This window comes from Pezoporus occidentalis, unplaced genomic scaffold, assembly GCF_034315485.1.
Source record: "Pezoporus occidentalis ecotype Australia unplaced genomic scaffold, CSIRO_AGI_Poc_V1 ctg158, whole genome shotgun sequence".
Lineage (NCBI taxonomy): Eukaryota > Metazoa > Chordata > Aves > Psittaciformes > Psittacidae > Pezoporus > Pezoporus occidentalis.
In genome coordinates this window covers 2,254,400-2,269,971 of record NW_026913404.1, presented here as the reverse complement: position 1 = coordinate 2,269,971, position 15,572 = coordinate 2,254,400, and the positions used below count along the sequence as shown (strand labels likewise).

Genomic DNA, 15,572 nt, shown 5'->3' with positions numbered 1-15,572 from the left:
GCCTCCACTGCTAGAAAATCTGGAGGAAGCACCTGAGATGTTTAATAAGACAATGTATAAAATAAATACACTGAAGTTGGGCTTTTCTCAGACTTTGCAGGACTCAGCACCAGATTTAACTCACCGTCCGCATAAGCAACACCCCCTGGAAGGATCCTCTTGACATAAACTCCATATTCGTCTCCAGTGAGTTCCTTGATGCCACCGATCACTTTAATACCTGGAGGAAAAGAAGTGCCATGACACAGAGGCAGAAGAACTGCCATTTCCATGGGACATCTCACATGCTGTCCCAGCTCCCAGGCACCCCAGCACTGCCTGACACCCCTTTAAAAACCACTTGTGAAAAGCTCCCTGTATCCCCTGCTCTACGCAAGCAGCAGCAGCAGAAGCAAGAGGATGCAGCTGCTGACACAACACAGAGGGTAAAGGCATCTGATAGCACCTGCTTGGAGCAATAGCTATGGAGACAAAGCTTCTGAGAAAGGTGGAGGTAAGGAGGTAAGGAGTGACCAGCTTCCCTCACACAAAACCCATAGAGTCATAATTTGGGTTGGAAGGGACCCTAAGGCTGCTCCAGTCGCAACCCCCTGCCACGGGCAGGGACACCTTCCACTAGACCAGGTTGCTCCAAGCCCCATCCAACCTGCCCTTGAGCACTGCCAGGGATGGGGCAGCCACAGCTTCTCTGGGCACCCTGTGCCAGCGCCTCAGCACCCTCACAGGGAAGAACTTCTGCCTAAGAGCTCATCTCAACCTCCCCTCTGTCAGGTTAAAGCCATTTCCCCTTGTCCTGTCCCTACAGGCCCTTGTCCAAAGCCCCTCTCCAGGTTTCTTGGAGCCCCTTTAGGCACTGGGAGCTGCTCTGAGGTCTCCCCTTAAGGAGCCTTCTCTTCTCCAGGCTGAACCAGCCCAGCTCTCTCAGCCTGGCTCCAGAGCAGAGCTGCTCCAGCCTTCACAGCATTTCCATGTCCTCCTCTGTACTCACTACAACAGCTCCAAGTTCATCCCTGATGGGAAGGGATCCTATTCTGCTCTGTGTGTCTCAGCCTGTGCTCAGGAAGAAACGTTACTGGAGTGTTCTCCCTGGGAGATCCCCTTTGAGGTGCAATGGCTGGACAAGCCCCAGCTCCAGTACAGCTGTCAGAACATCCCCACTGCAAGTTCACCCTCCTGACAGGGTCCAGCAGCATCTCCACCACAGCCTTGGAAGCTGCCATCAATGGCAGAGCTGGACATCAGGAGCAGCCACCTCTTATCAGGAGCAACCCAGTGGCAGGAGCCAGGGTGGAAGATGCACCTTTATCATGGCTCTGAAACCCAAGGGTGGTTCAGGTGCCCCACAGCACCTTGGCAAAGGGTTCATGCTCCACACAGCCACCTCTCCAGCCATGCGACCTGTCTCTGCTGGCATGCGTAAGCTGGCTGGCATGAAAAGGCCCAAGAGACTTGTTTGTCCAGGGCTCATTAAGTCCTGCTTCGAAGATCCAGGCCATGGACAGAAGGATTAAAAAGCCTGGCTTTAATTAATAAATCTCTCCTGTGAGCTGCTGGTCAGGCATTTGGCTGCTCTGGGCAGGAGGGCATGCTGAGGACAGGCAGCACCGCAGAGATGGGCACTGCCAGCACCAAGCAGCTTCATCCTCTGCTGCTGCCTGGGGTGATGAGCTGCTCCAAGCCTTGGTGAGGTCCTGAGACGCACAAAGTGACCCCATGCAAGAAACACAATCCTCCAGGGGAGCAGAGCACAGCTTCTTCCCTAGAACACGAGACCCCTTTCCAAAACAAGCAGGAAGGAAGCAGAGTGGATCAGGATTACTCGGAACTATGGTGCTATTTCCATCCCTAACTCTCCTCCTTCTGCTCTGAGGACCCATGAAGTTTACAGCTACGTCTAGGGAAATACCCTGTCTTTCAAGTCACCTTTACATTAAAACTGTGATTAAAAACAGATCATTACAATTGTTCATTTCATTCCTGTATGCACCAATCACTGCTTCTCCCAAAACCAAAACCCCAGTCCTTCTGAGTGCTGGAGTTTGTTCCCTGGTCTTCATGTATTAACTTCATGTATTAACACCCAAGTCCCTGTGAGGAGACGTTTTACTGACAGCACTGAGAACACACAGGAGAATACCTCAGGAACAGGCATCAATGTTGTTCTCCATTGCAGTTTGGCCAGAGAAGCTGTGGCTGCCCCATCCCTGGCAGTGTTCAAGGGCAGGTTGGATGGGGCTTGGAGCAACCTGGTCTAGTGGAAGGTGTCCCTGCCAGTGGCAGGGGGTTGGAACTGGATGAGTTTTAAAGGTTCCTCCAACCCAAACCAATCTATGATTCTATGATTTTAAAAGAAATTCATCAAAATTGGAAATACTGCCCAAAAGAGGTATCTCCAAGTGGTCCGAGCCTCACCAAGGAATGGGACCAATGCAGGGAAGAGATGGTAAAGAAAGTAAAACCTTCTCATCACTGAAGATGATCAGCTGGAAATCTCAGCTTCCAACCAGGCTGTGGTGGCTGCTAGTGGGCTTTGCTGGGAGAGAGACCCTGGGGAGCAGTCTCACACTTGGGACGGTTTTGGGAAACCCCTGGCATGGGGGGCTCCTGCAGAAGCAAAGCCTTGTCAGTTCTCCTGGACAGGGAAGACACTGGAAGTCCAGCTTAAGCCAAGGCCAGGAAGTTGTCCTACATCTTTCATCACACAGGAACATGAATTAATTAGGAATGGTAAAACACATTAGACAAATGATGTGAAAATCTGCATCTCAGAAGAGGTGCAGCTGCAGCATGACTTGGCAGCGCAACAGGACCTGCTTATGACAGACTCCTCTGCTGAGGTATCAACTCAATAACGACTCATTTCCCTTTTGTGTCCACAAATCAATTGTAATAATGCCTTAATATAGCTGCAGTATCTACAAATCCTCCTTTATCCCCAACGATGTCAGGAGAAAATCCGATCTTGTTATTAAAAACGGTGATTACTCACAGTATTGCTCCCAGACACACTCCAACTTTGACAGGGGGGAGGAAAAACACCCTGACTCTTAACCCAAACCAAAACTATCTGGGTGCTGCCAGGCCATGCCCACACCATCCTCCCAGCCATGGAGGCACTGTGGATGGCAGCTCTACCCCAAAGGAATGCACTGGGAAGTCCTTACCATGGCAGAAAGGAGGAAGAGGAGGAAAAGAAGGAGAAAGAAGGGCTTACCCCCCTGCCTAGGCACAGATCAAGACACGGGACAGCCCTGGACTGTTTGCAACCAACCAGAACTGTCCAAGATTGGGGTGGCAGAATCCCTGGGAGTCTTTGCATTTTATAAACTTTATAAAAAGTATTTGATTGAAGTATTTTATACTTTAATTAAATTTCTGTTTGGGACCCAGTTTAGGTAAATAACGGCTCTTTAATTATCACAGTCCTGGTATAATGCTTATTAAGTCATACTTAGGGCCAGATAATCTAGCCTATTTTGGATCCCTCTATTTAATCTTTTCTTTCTGGCAAAGGTCCTGGTGCTGATGCCCACATCCCTAGTATTTTCTGTTTTGCAGAACAAATGCTTAGGGGGAAAATCCAGGTGGGAATACAGGCTAGACTGCCTCAGATGGCATTTTCTTTAGGTTCTTAGTGATCTGATAAACTCCTTCAAGACCCTTGAGCTTCTCTGGTGCATCTAATCCCACTCCTACTAATGCCACTGTCGCAGTTCTCAACTTCTCAGGCTGTAATCTCACCTGCTCCTGGCTCCTTGTGGTACAGGTCAAGGGGTGTCCTGGCTAAGCCAGTTGTTTGGCCCAACTGTAATCATCTCTGGAGCATGCCGATCCCACCGGCTGCCTTGCCGTGTTCCCGGCTGCTGGCACAGACCTAAGCCAGCAATGTTCAATTACATTTCCTTTAATCCCCCTGTTGATCTTGCAGCCCCAGCCAGCTTTTTCTGTCTGGAGGAAGGGACAGATTGGAGGTAAATCACTCACTGTCCTGTCCTAAGAAGATGAAGGTCAAGATAATGGGATCTCAGTGTTTCTGAGAAAGGCTTCTTAATCAGCACTTCCCTTTGATGGCTATTCTTTAATTCAAACTTCAGGTTTTAGGAGCTGCCCAGGTAACCCCTTTGAACTTCTGCTGAGGTTCACATGTGGGTTGCCACCCAAAGCCACAGAGCAACAGACCCGGGGCCAAACGCTGACCTGCCAAGCTGGCACTGAGTGGGCTGATGCTGCTCTGAAGAGACTCTGCTGGAATAACACCCACATCTGAACATAAGAAACTCATGGAGGTACTTTTTTCCCCCAAAGAAGCCATTTTCTGAGCAGCTACACCTCTGGCAGACATGGGGCTCCTGCAAGCACCACTTGGTGCTTAGCAGAGAGGAGTGATTTCTGGAGGACAATCATTTATCTTGGGTGTTTCAAGAGGATGGAGAAAGCTGATGGTGGCATTAGAACACTACACGATACCTTCCTGCAGCACATCACAAGACCCTGTAGGGGTCTGCAAGACCCTGCAAAGACCCTCACACACAGACTGGGGGAAAGGAAGAGTATTTGGACCCAGCAAAGTGGCTCACAGTGGGCTGAAACATCTGTGTGCTTCTTCCAGAGGTCAATGCCAGCCCAGTCACCCCAAAAAGGTCTTCTCCTTTAACAAACTGATCTAACCCAAAAGCTAAAATCCCATCAACTCGACCAAATCAACCTCTGGAGACTAAAATATCATATTTCACTGAGCTCCCATGAACCTTATAAACAGAAGACGGGGGGAAGACTCAGCAAATCTGCTCTGTGCAGAAAGCCCTGTTACCCAAGAGCTGGAAACAGCCAGTAACGAGTTTAGAATTAATTGCAGGTCTCAGGAAACCTGAACTTGTTTCTTTGGTGAGTTTGACCTCCCAGGAGGGGTCCTCAATTTTCACCCAGGGACCTCACCAAGAGCTTCACAAGTGCTTTCTGGGGTGACAGGCTGCACTCACGATTAAAACTGATGGAAGAAGCCGTGAGGTGGACCCCCAGAAATCCTAATGCAGGATCACAGGATTTTATCAAGTCCATCGAAGAGCAGCAGCATTTATGCTGCTGGATACACAGAGGTCAGATGAAAGGTTATACTGGATCCTTTTGAGCTGAGTTTCATGAACCTGTGACTCTTTCTCATATTCTTACAGATATTACCTTCCCTTTTCCTTTCTCCTCCATGCTTTGATGTTCAGAGCTCCATGGAAGGACATCTGACTCGTTCAGTGCTCATACTCTTACCCGTGGGCCAAGCTTTCTCAAACCAGCTCACACAGCCCTGCGCCCAAGGAGAGCTGCAACACTCTGCGTCACCCATCATAGCGGCTTCCCAGCAGGGCCTGCAGCAGGGCAGGGTCAGGCAGCTGGGAAGGGCTTGGCTTTGTATTTACCTTTTATTAGTAGCTTAATTGTAAATTTTAATGTAATAAATTCAGAACATTCTGACAAGCCTCCCCCCATCCTGCTCAGGGGAGGGGATCTGGCCCTGGGCTCCTGCACAGCTCTCAGCACTGCAGCTGCTCACCATCCACAGGGAATTAGTCAGGATTTTGACCGTATTTTAACCTCCCAGCTGCAAAAGGTGCCAGCAGATGCTTGACAGAGGCAGGCACAGGGACCAGTATTCCTGTTGGAGATCAGACTTCACACAGGGAGGCACATCATGACAGAGGTGCTGGGGATGGAGGGATGCTCAAAGTGCCCAGCCCACCCTGGTGCCCCTCAGAACTCACCCAGCCCATTTGCACAGTCGTAGAAATCAAAGCAGTGCACAATTCGATCCATCCCGTATGGTCCCATGAGTGTCCTGGGAGAGAGAAGAGAAGCATCTTTCTTTCACGGGCCAAAACAAACAGACGCCTGGGTGACCAACCAACACCCACACAAGCACATCCTTCCCACCGCCCCAGACGTTGCCTGCGGAACGATGTTGACGCACAGGTTCAGGGACACGGTGCCACATATGAAGCCCACACTGGCAAAAATCAACCCCTTCCACCCACCCCACCCCCCCACCCCCCAAGTTTCTACAGATAAATGAGAGAATATGTGTAGGGCTGGACATCATCTTCCCCACCCAGCAAATCTGATGGACCTGTCTGTGATTCATTACCCCAGATTAACGGGGCTGGACAGCTGTCCAGCTCCCAGGAAATGAGATCAGAGCTCAGACCAATGTTCCAGGAATAAACCAGTTTCACAGATACAGAGAGCCTGTAATGAAGACGGCAAGGCATGATCTGTGGGCAGTCTCCGTCCGTCTGGCATGGGGGCTGGAAAAGGGGGATGCCAGATCTGTTGAGCTGCTTCAGGTCCCTGCCGTGCCAGGTTGAGGTGGGAGCTTCTCCTTGTGCACCAAAGTGGGTGGAAGAGTATCATAACACCTGAGCCTCCCCCTAAACATCCTCTGGCAAGGTGACACCAGACTCCAAACCCGGACCACAGGCACTTCTCCTCCTTGGGTGGCCCATGGTGGGCACCCCGTGAGGATAGGTGGACCTTGATGTGAAAAACCCAGAGCCAGGCAGGAAACCAGGGATGAGTAGCTCCAAAAACCACTCCACTTCCCAGGATCTAATTTGCAAGGAAAAAAGAGTTTCTGAATCAATATCAGATGCCAAACCTGGACACAGCTAAGGAGGGGCAATGCTGTGGGGCACAAACAGGCTCCTCTAAGTCTGGCAGATGCAGGAGAGAAATAAACTCAGAAATTCTCTTTCCAAAACACCTCTCAAAATATCTAGCTGTTCTGCAAAGCCAGTAACACCCCCTCTAAGATCTGGACTGGAAGCTTTTTCACCTCATTAAAAATATCCCCCCTTGATATTCTTGCAATGCTTCACATATTCAAGAGACTGGGCAAACAACTGTCCGCATCTGGTGCCTTGGAACTGGAAGGTGTCCCAGGAAGCCAGAGCAGCCCTGAGCCCAGACTGCTTCAATTTACCAGGATTTTCAGAGTATTTTGAGTAAATCACCGAAGAAACTCCACCACAAATGAACAGAAATAGCTCAGAAGGGGCTGAAACGCGACATAAGGACAGAGGGTTTGGTAAAGCAGATGCCTACTTGATATGATCGACTTTTATCCCTGTGCGACGCCTGAACAGCGGAGAAGAAGCGAGCTTTGCTAACCTAGAGGAGCAAGAAACCCAACAACAGGCGCTAGTGATGGCATCCTTGTCTCTTTCTGCTGCTCACAAGACTCCTCTGCCACTGCAGCCTGGTCCTGCAGAAACCACAGCAGACGACCCTTGGCTAGAGGTGGCCACCACAACCCCAGCACTGCCCCATGTCCCCTCTCCAGTCCTTGCCCCAGCTGCAGGGGGTTTACCTGCTGATGATGATGACTCCCTTGTAAAGGACAGAGACTGCAGGCATCTTGCTGGTAGCGGCAGCCCCGCTCTGCCCAGCGCCAGCCACTCCAATTTGGCAGGAATCCGTTCAAGCGATGACAAAAAAAAACCAAAACCAACAACAAAAAAACAGGAAGGGGGGGAAGGCCGGAGGGGGTCACGTGCTCTCCCCGTATGCATGTTAATTCCACCCAACATTAACACAGATCAGCTAAAAACATCTCCAACTTTAGATTAAAGCTTACGCAAGCCAAAGCCAACACGGCCCATCGCAAGCGCCTTCCCAAAGCAGCGAGGTGGGAGCTCTGCCAGCCCCCAGCAGCACTGTCATGCTCATCATTAAGACAACAGGATAATTATTCGGATGAATCCTATTGTGTATCTTTGGGAACAGCCCCTCCAGGGATGAAGGGCAGTGTTCAGTGCGGGTCATGTGTGCTCACCATCCCTAAAGGCTTAAAATCTGTCACAAAGCTTTGGAAGTAATAACAGACTGTAGCATTTATGGGTTTAGGGTGGTTTTGTTGTTTTTTTCTTTTCTTTTAGCATCTTTTCCAGCCCACAGAATTTCCTTCTTAATACAAAGCAAGTTCAGCTGTTCCACTGTCTGTTGGGAGGTTAGAAATATGATTTGCATTAAAACAGCCTCTCCCACCCTGTCTTGATGCATGTCACCCAGCAGGAGAAGCAGCATGAGCCCATGAGACCTGTTTTGTGGGACATGAGGACAGAGGGGTGAAACCAGATTATCCAAGGCTGGCCAGTGAGCAGGCACACATCTAGAATAAGCTCCCTCAGGGTTTGGCAGCAGCAGGGCTATGGTCTTGGTGGGCATGGTGTGAAATGGAAAGAAATTCCCAGGAGCTGCAGGGAGGACACAGGTCCAGCATCCCTACAAGCTCTGTGGGACAGCCAAGGTCACAGTAAGCTCTTGGCCTCAACTCCATCATATCATACAGAATCATAGAATAGTTTGTATTGGAAGTGACCTTAAAGCTCACTCAGTTCCAACCCCCTCCCACAGGCAGGGACACCTTCCACCAGACCAGGTTGCTCCAAGCCCCATCCAACCTGGCCTTGAACACTGCCAGGGATGGGGCAGCCACAGCTTCTCTGGGCACCCTGTGCCAGCGCCTCAGCACCCTCACAGGGAAGAACTTCTGCCTAAGAGCTCATCTCAATCTCCCCTCTATCAGGTTAAAGGCATTCCCTTTTGTCGTTTGATGATCAGTTCATAAGATTGTGATAGTCCTATCCTGTGAAGCAAATGAAAGTTGAATGAAAGAGGCCATCGGTGCAGAGCAGCAGAACTCAGCTTCCAGGCTGATCTCCAGACTCTCAGATCCATCACTTGAAAGCACAGATTCACCCTAGCAAAAGCATCAGATGTTGATGTTGCTCCTGCTGATCCACATCTATCTGACTTGTTAAAAGGAAGCTTCAGCAAAATAGTTTAAGTTTTCAATGTTTTAAACTGAGAACTTCCACATTCAGGAAGGATTTACAGGCCACATAGAACCTGCCCAAGGGTTCCAGTCCTGCTTTGTAAAACCCGTGTTGAAGGCAAACCTTCAGCATGGCAAAGGGGATACACCATATGGTCAGGCTCTTCCCTGAGCTGAGACCTAGCTGAGCAACTTCGAGTAAATCCTGCTGGAAAACCCAGGCTTTTCTTACCAGGGGACACCACTGACAGGACTTTGCATTTTGAAACAAATGGGTGAATGGAAGGAGCATGAGAAATACAAACTAACACCATGGGGCTTGACAGCACACAAACATGAGCTCAGCTTGGATGCTCACTTTTTAGACATCTGCTAGAAAATGAGTTTGAAAACTCATTAACCTCATTGAAAAAAAACCCCAACATTCTATGCACAAAGTTTTTTCTTTCCTTGAAAAAGAGTTTTTAATCTAAACAGTTGAGTGAAATTCTATCAGTCAGCTTTATTTTATACTAGCATGTATAAGCAAGGGTGGGCGAAGTTATTAGGGGAATCAAAATAAGTTTCAGAGCAGGACCATAAGGTAAAAAAATGCCACCAGCAAAATAAAACCTGTATTTTCCTAAGAGATGATGAATGGCAAGTGGGGGGAGAGAGAAACTGGGAGCACTGAAGAGAGGCAGGGAAAGGAAGTGGATTACAGAGTGTGCCCGTGCCCTACATACCACCCCGCTACACCCTCCAAGGCATCATGCCATCTCCAACACCATCAAACTGACCACTGCCAAGAGCAAGCAGGTGGAGAAGATGGTGGCAACACTGACTCATAGAATCAACTAGGCTGGAAGTTCTACATTTGGGGTTCAGAAAGAAAAGAGGGGAAGAGAATGCCTGAAAGAAGCATATGAACAAGTACAGTTATTTTTATTCCTCATTCAAGTCTCCCTCTGCCCTTCCTATAGAGACTACAACCAAAGAGCTCTGGGAACGGCTGGCCCACAAGATGTAGACCTCATGGGTTTAATGGATACTCATTTGGAGTATCAATGGTCAACGTGGGGGCAGAGAGATGTTCAGCAGAAAATGCAAAACTGCATGGGAAGGCATTGCTCAAGGCTTGTCTCTTGTGACAAGCACTGTCAGTTAAAACCGGGGGTTCTTGCAGCCTGTCTGCTCAGGCAGGGTCTTCTCCAGGTCACATTAAGGCCACACAAGCAAAGACATAGAGCCGCCGATCCCCTCAATTATTCCAGCCCCAACATTGAGGCTGAAACCCAGGAACTAATATTTTCATGCATCTTAACCTTCAGCACTGACTGATGACAGAGATCTGGAAGGCATGTGCAGCCCCAGCCCCAGCCCCAGCCCATGGAGAAGCCACCTTGTCTGAAAATAGAACGAGAGAAATGTCTCCAGCATATCAAAGGAGATGCAGCTTTCCTGGTGGGACAGCCAAGAAGACAACTCCACCACTTCCCCAGCTGGAGAGGCCCCGCATACAGTGCTGTGACAGAGCAGGGCTGCTTGCCCAGGGACACACAGCATCCCTGGTTTCCAGGCTTGAAGTGACCAGCTCCTGCACTTCCATGATGCTAGTTTCCAGGCTCTTTGTGAAGGTCTGCAGACTCCATGGAAAGCATGTGCTCTTTTGCTTCTCTGGCAGCACATTCTAATTTTGGATTTTCTTCTAAACACAATGACAAATCTTCCTCTACCTCCAGCTGAGGGACAGCTGCCTTGAGGCTCCCTCCCCTTCAGCACCCAGGGCAGGAGATTCCCACCTTTGTGCTTTAGAAAGCACCATTAGGATCAGAAATATAAAGTAAGTTCAGAATTGATTAGATTTTCATTTCTATCCAACAGGAAATCACAACCAGATGCAATTCTCTGCTATGTTATTGTCATAGAATCATGAATTGTAGAATGGTTTGTGTTGGAAGGGACCTTAAAGCTCATCCAGTTCCAACCTCCTGCCACGGCAGGGACACCTTTCACCAGACCAGGTTGCTCCAAGCCCCATCCAACCTGGCCTTGAACACTGCCAGGGATGGGGCAGCCACAGCTTCTCTGGGCAACCTGTGCCAGTGCCTCAGCACCCTCACAGGGAAGAACTTCTGCCTAAGATCTAACCTGTTATATCAACCTCTCCTCTACATGTTGGTCAAAGGGTATTCTGGAAAAGCAGCCTTTAGCCTGTTTGTGGATAAAAGCCTCTTCTACATTTCTCCCTTGATCTGTCTTGTTTACTTCCTTCTTGGGAAAGTCCAGCGTGAGCACCGAAGCTGGTGAACAGTGGCCACTGAATCACACTCGCAGATGGAGGAACCACAAGTGGTTGTCCCCACAAAACAGGGCTGGTTCCTCACGGGCAGGCACTCACTGCAGTGGTAGTGGCTGCGGGATGGGGAATTGTGAGGTTTATAGTGAAAAGTAGCTACAGAAAGAGAGAAAACCCAACCGCAAGGGTTTCAGCTGGTGGAGAAGCAGATTGGTGAGCATGAGGAGAGAAGCAGAGACTGGGTATGGCTGGTCCCCATGTGGATGCCCAGCCTGGCCATGTCCCACCAGCATCCCTTGGCTGAATCAGGTGGTTTATAGAATCATAGATCACCCCAGATTGCTGGTGGCTCCAGGCAGGACCATGAGCTCAGCAAAGCAGCAGCACAAGTATGCCAGAGCCGAGGATGAGGATGTTGTGCTGACAGCAGTAACCCAGAGCCCTCGGGAAGCCTCTGCTCATGGCTTAGCAGAGGAATAGGGGCTGAGAAGGTCTGTGTGGGTGGGAATTAGAGGTGGGAAGACATCCTGCACTGCAGAGAGATCCATCTGAGTGTGTCAGCTCCGGGAAGCAGCAGTAAGTTGTGAGGCGGGAGGGTGCAGCCCTCGGTGGGACAATGCATTGTGGTCTCTGCCTGCATCCCACCACCAGGAGCTGCAGTGGGAGGAAAGTACTGCCCAGGCAGCACCATGCACTTGCTCAAGAATGACCCAACATTTGTTTCATGACATACCTAAATCAGCGTAGTCTGAAGAGACATTTACATCTGATTAGAAAACAGAAAAAGCAACAGTGCTGCTTACGGGATCAGCTGCAAAGCATTGGTAATAATTCAAACTAAATCAAGCGGCTGCTGTGGAGCTGGGAATGAGCTGCCTGCTGTCCACAGCCATGGTGCAGTCCGCATCAGCTTCATTAGTGTTACCCATGGAGTTGCTTCAGATGAGCTCATATGATCAGGAACAGTCACAGACAAGTCTGAACAGAAGGGGGAAAAACAACCATAGCATCATAGCACATGAGGTTGGAAGGGACCCCAAGGATCAACTGGCCCAACCTTCCTAGGCAAAGCATGACCCTGTCCAGACAAACCTTACTAATTCTGGGGAGACCACCACTCCCCTCAGGCTGGGGTCCTACCTCTTCCCAGGGGCATCACTCATGGTGAATCCTCATTCCCATGAGCAGAGCTGCTGGGCTGGCAGCAGTCACACATTGATGTCCCCACACCCTACAGGCATCTCCTTCGTCCCCATGGACATGCAGACCTTGGTGCTCCTTCATACCCTTCCTCTGAAGGGATCCCAGGGGACCAAGTCATGGTAGCATCTCACACATGGCAAAGCCATTCTCTCTCCTCCTCACCCTCTATTGAGGTAGGTGATCTGCTGCTCTGCTTGGGGCTCATGCTGTGGCCCTGGTTTGGGTGTGAACTCCTGTGAAGGGTTAAGGGGATTATAAACCGCCCTGCCTGTCTAAATCCCCTGGGCTGTGGGATTGGACTGGTCATAAACTTATTAATGGGACAGTCACTGGTGGGGGCTGCGGACCTGGCTTTGCTGCTCTGGTCACCAGATTAACCAGGGAAAACGAGAACAATGGCAGGAAACTCACCCAAGGGAATCCACAAGAAAGAGGATGGAAAGAAGAAGGGAGGGAAAGAGCTGGGTACAGAAAGACAGGAAAACAGTGTGTTTTGAGGAAAGATTCCAGAATGCGCCACTGAGTCAGGAGCGCAGCAAAGGCTTGGAAAGAGCTTTGCCCTGTCCTTGAGCTGGAACATCCCCGTGCTCAGACCCAGACCCTGCAGAAGGCATTAACACAGCAGCAATAGCAATGCAGAGTCCTGCCCTCTGGCCATGCCCAGTGCTGCCCCGCTGCCAGCTTCTGACCCGCCTGGGGCAATGCACAGTGCAGTCCAGCCACGGGACCTACATCGACGGGCACCTCTGGGGCTGGTTTATTTCCCGCTGGGTCTGGTAAAGCTCTTGCACAAAAGCCACCTTTGCAAAACCTACAAACAGCCTCCAGCAGCCGCGCCCAGAGGAGGAAAGCCCCGTTGGGTCACACCAGCATCACCACGGAGAGAAACCAGCGCCACGGGATGGACGAGCTGCTGGTCCAGACACAGCAACCCCACCCCAAGCCCTGGTGATGGCCCAGCCGAGGCCCCACCAGCAGCTCACAGTGTTTTGTTAAACTCCTATTTCAAACTCCAAAATTAATTTTTTACTCAGCAGCAGAGCGGGGTCATGCTGATGGGAGTGCCAGGAGGTGTTATCTCCCCCCCACCTGCTCACCACTCTCCACCCCGTCCCAGAGGAGCCTCCAGACAGATGGACACCGGCAGCACATCTGGCACCCGTCAGACGCAGGGACAGTCCCTGGGCACAAAGCCAGCCACCCCTTGGCCAGGACTCTTCATCCACACAAAGCACAACCCAGAGGACAAAGCTGGGGCAGGTTTTGACTCCAAACCCTGGCACATGAGCAGGCTGCCACAGAAAGAAAAGGAGTCGGAGAATTTTTGCCTTGCAGGGAAGAGGGGCTCAGCAGCCCCGTGGAGCCAGGGATGTGGGCAGGATCCTGCTGATGCTGCCGGACAGATGTGTAGGTCTGTCTGCCCCATACACACACCACAGCCCCACAACATCAGCATCCATCAGTGGCACCAGCCTGACAGTGCTCCCCAAAACTCACCCCACAAGGTCACGCCTGCCCTGCACTACCTCCTTCTGAGCGGCAAGATTCTGCACCCAAAAGCAGCAGCGAAGCATGGGCACAGGACCCCAAACCAAGCTCTGGGGTGAAGATAGCTATCACCCCGGGGCACTGCCCTCACCAGCCCACCTGCACCCCCACGGGGTGCTGCCACCCCACAGCCCCACAGCCCACACTCCAATGACCTACTTCAGCAGGAGGCAGATTGTGCCTCAGCAGCGTCCATGGTCTGCGGTGGCTGCAGGGCTCCGTCTCGATCCTCACTGGGGACGCCCAGGCTCAGCCAGCCTAAGAAAGCCTCTGCCAAACCGCAGGATGGCCCTGAGAGCCCGCCAGGCCCCCGCCAGCTCTGGATCCGGCCCACTGACCCCCAGTTAATCGGCTAAAGCCGCACGCTCTGAACCCTGTCCCCAGTGCAGCTGCACTCCCGCTGGCTCTCTCTGCCCTACATAGACAGCTGCAGCTGCCCAGCACCCACCTTCACCTCCCGTCCCCTCTGCCTTTCCTGCGCCCACATGGGGGTCCCCATTCCACACACACCCGCCCCCAGGCACTGGGTGGACATGGTGCCTTTGGAGAAGCTGGTGCTGTCAGATGGGAAAGTCCTGCAACAGGAGCAAGAGCACCCCGGACTGGGTGCTTCCCCAGCTGCTGCCTGCAAAATGAATCCTCTTCCCCACCCCTGGTTGAAACCAGTCTCACCCGTGCACTGCCCTCCCAGGGGAGCTTGGATATGGGTGCTCCAGGACCCCCACAAGACCCTCTCAAAATGAATTTACCCCCACAAAAAGCCACAGGGTCACAAAACGCATCCTTCCTAATGCTGCTCCCTAAGCTGGTGTCCAAGACACTGAGTGATGCCCCCATTCCCGACACAGCCGCATCCTGCCCTGCTTACCAGTAGATGAGAGAAAGCCCATCAAAGTGCTCCAGGTCGTGGCCAGGAGGCTGGAGGTAGGACATCATCTGGGGCCACCGTCCCCACTGAACCTTTAGGGCTGCTGTGGCTGGGTCCTGCTGCCCAGGGCCATGGGCTCAGGGTGCCAGTGGCTGGCACAGCTCCGTGCAAGGCTCCCGGCACAGCTCCCTGCTGCAGCCAACTACATCTAATCCCAGGCGGGCGAGCATGTGATCGCCCCTCTCCCGGCTCCCCCCAGCTAAACGCCGCCGAAGTCTCCAGTTGTGAGGCACCAGCCAGGCTTGGGGCAGCTGCGCTGGTGCCTGGGAATGCTGTGGTGCAGATCATCCCAGCCCAGGGGTCCAACAGCCTGGGACATGGCACAGCAAGTGCCTGGGCTGAGGGACCCCCGTGACACCCATCACCAGGGTGCAGCCACCTGGTTCAATAAAGCAAGTGTTGATTTTAGCAGGGTGACCCCTTTACCCTCCTGCCAGCGAGGTCCCCCCTGGCCCTGCACTGTCAGTGGTGGCTAATGGTGGGTACAGCCATTCAGGGTGGTTATAATCAATGCTTAACCTGCCTCCATAAAGTAAACCAAATTGCAGGTGTTGCTGACCTGCACTAAGCCCGGGCTGCAGCATTGTGCTCCTCCTGGGCACTGCCAGCAGGCTTCAGCATTTCCAGCTACTGATATCATTTGGGGCACAATTCTCACATGGGTTTTCCCCACTCCCTGTTTGTGGTTGTCCAGCCGTACCCCAGCATCTGAATGATCCTTTAGACTGTTCAGAAAGTCCTGGGAGTGAGCTCTGCTGAGTGGATGGAAACTATTTGAAGGTGGGGGCTTATCT

General features: G+C 51.5%; 1 protein-coding gene across 1 annotated transcript in view; it reads right to left on the bottom strand.

Annotated features, from left to right (window-relative positions):
- The window catches only part of LOC134160195 (syntaxin-binding protein 4-like), a 42,833-nt gene extending 27,738 nt beyond the window's left edge, over positions 1-15,095 (bottom strand). Inside the window, exons 1-3 of the mRNA XM_062611967.1 lie at positions 14,719-15,095; positions 5,754-5,827; positions 125-220 (exon numbers count right to left, since the gene is read on the bottom strand). Of these exons, the coding sequence (XP_062467951.1) occupies positions 125-220; positions 5,754-5,827; positions 14,719-14,786 (238 nt within the window). The 5' untranslated portion in view covers positions 14,787-15,095. The remainder of the gene's footprint in view (positions 1-124; positions 221-5,753; positions 5,828-14,718) is intronic.
- Between the last annotated feature and the right edge of the window lie 477 nt (positions 15,096-15,572).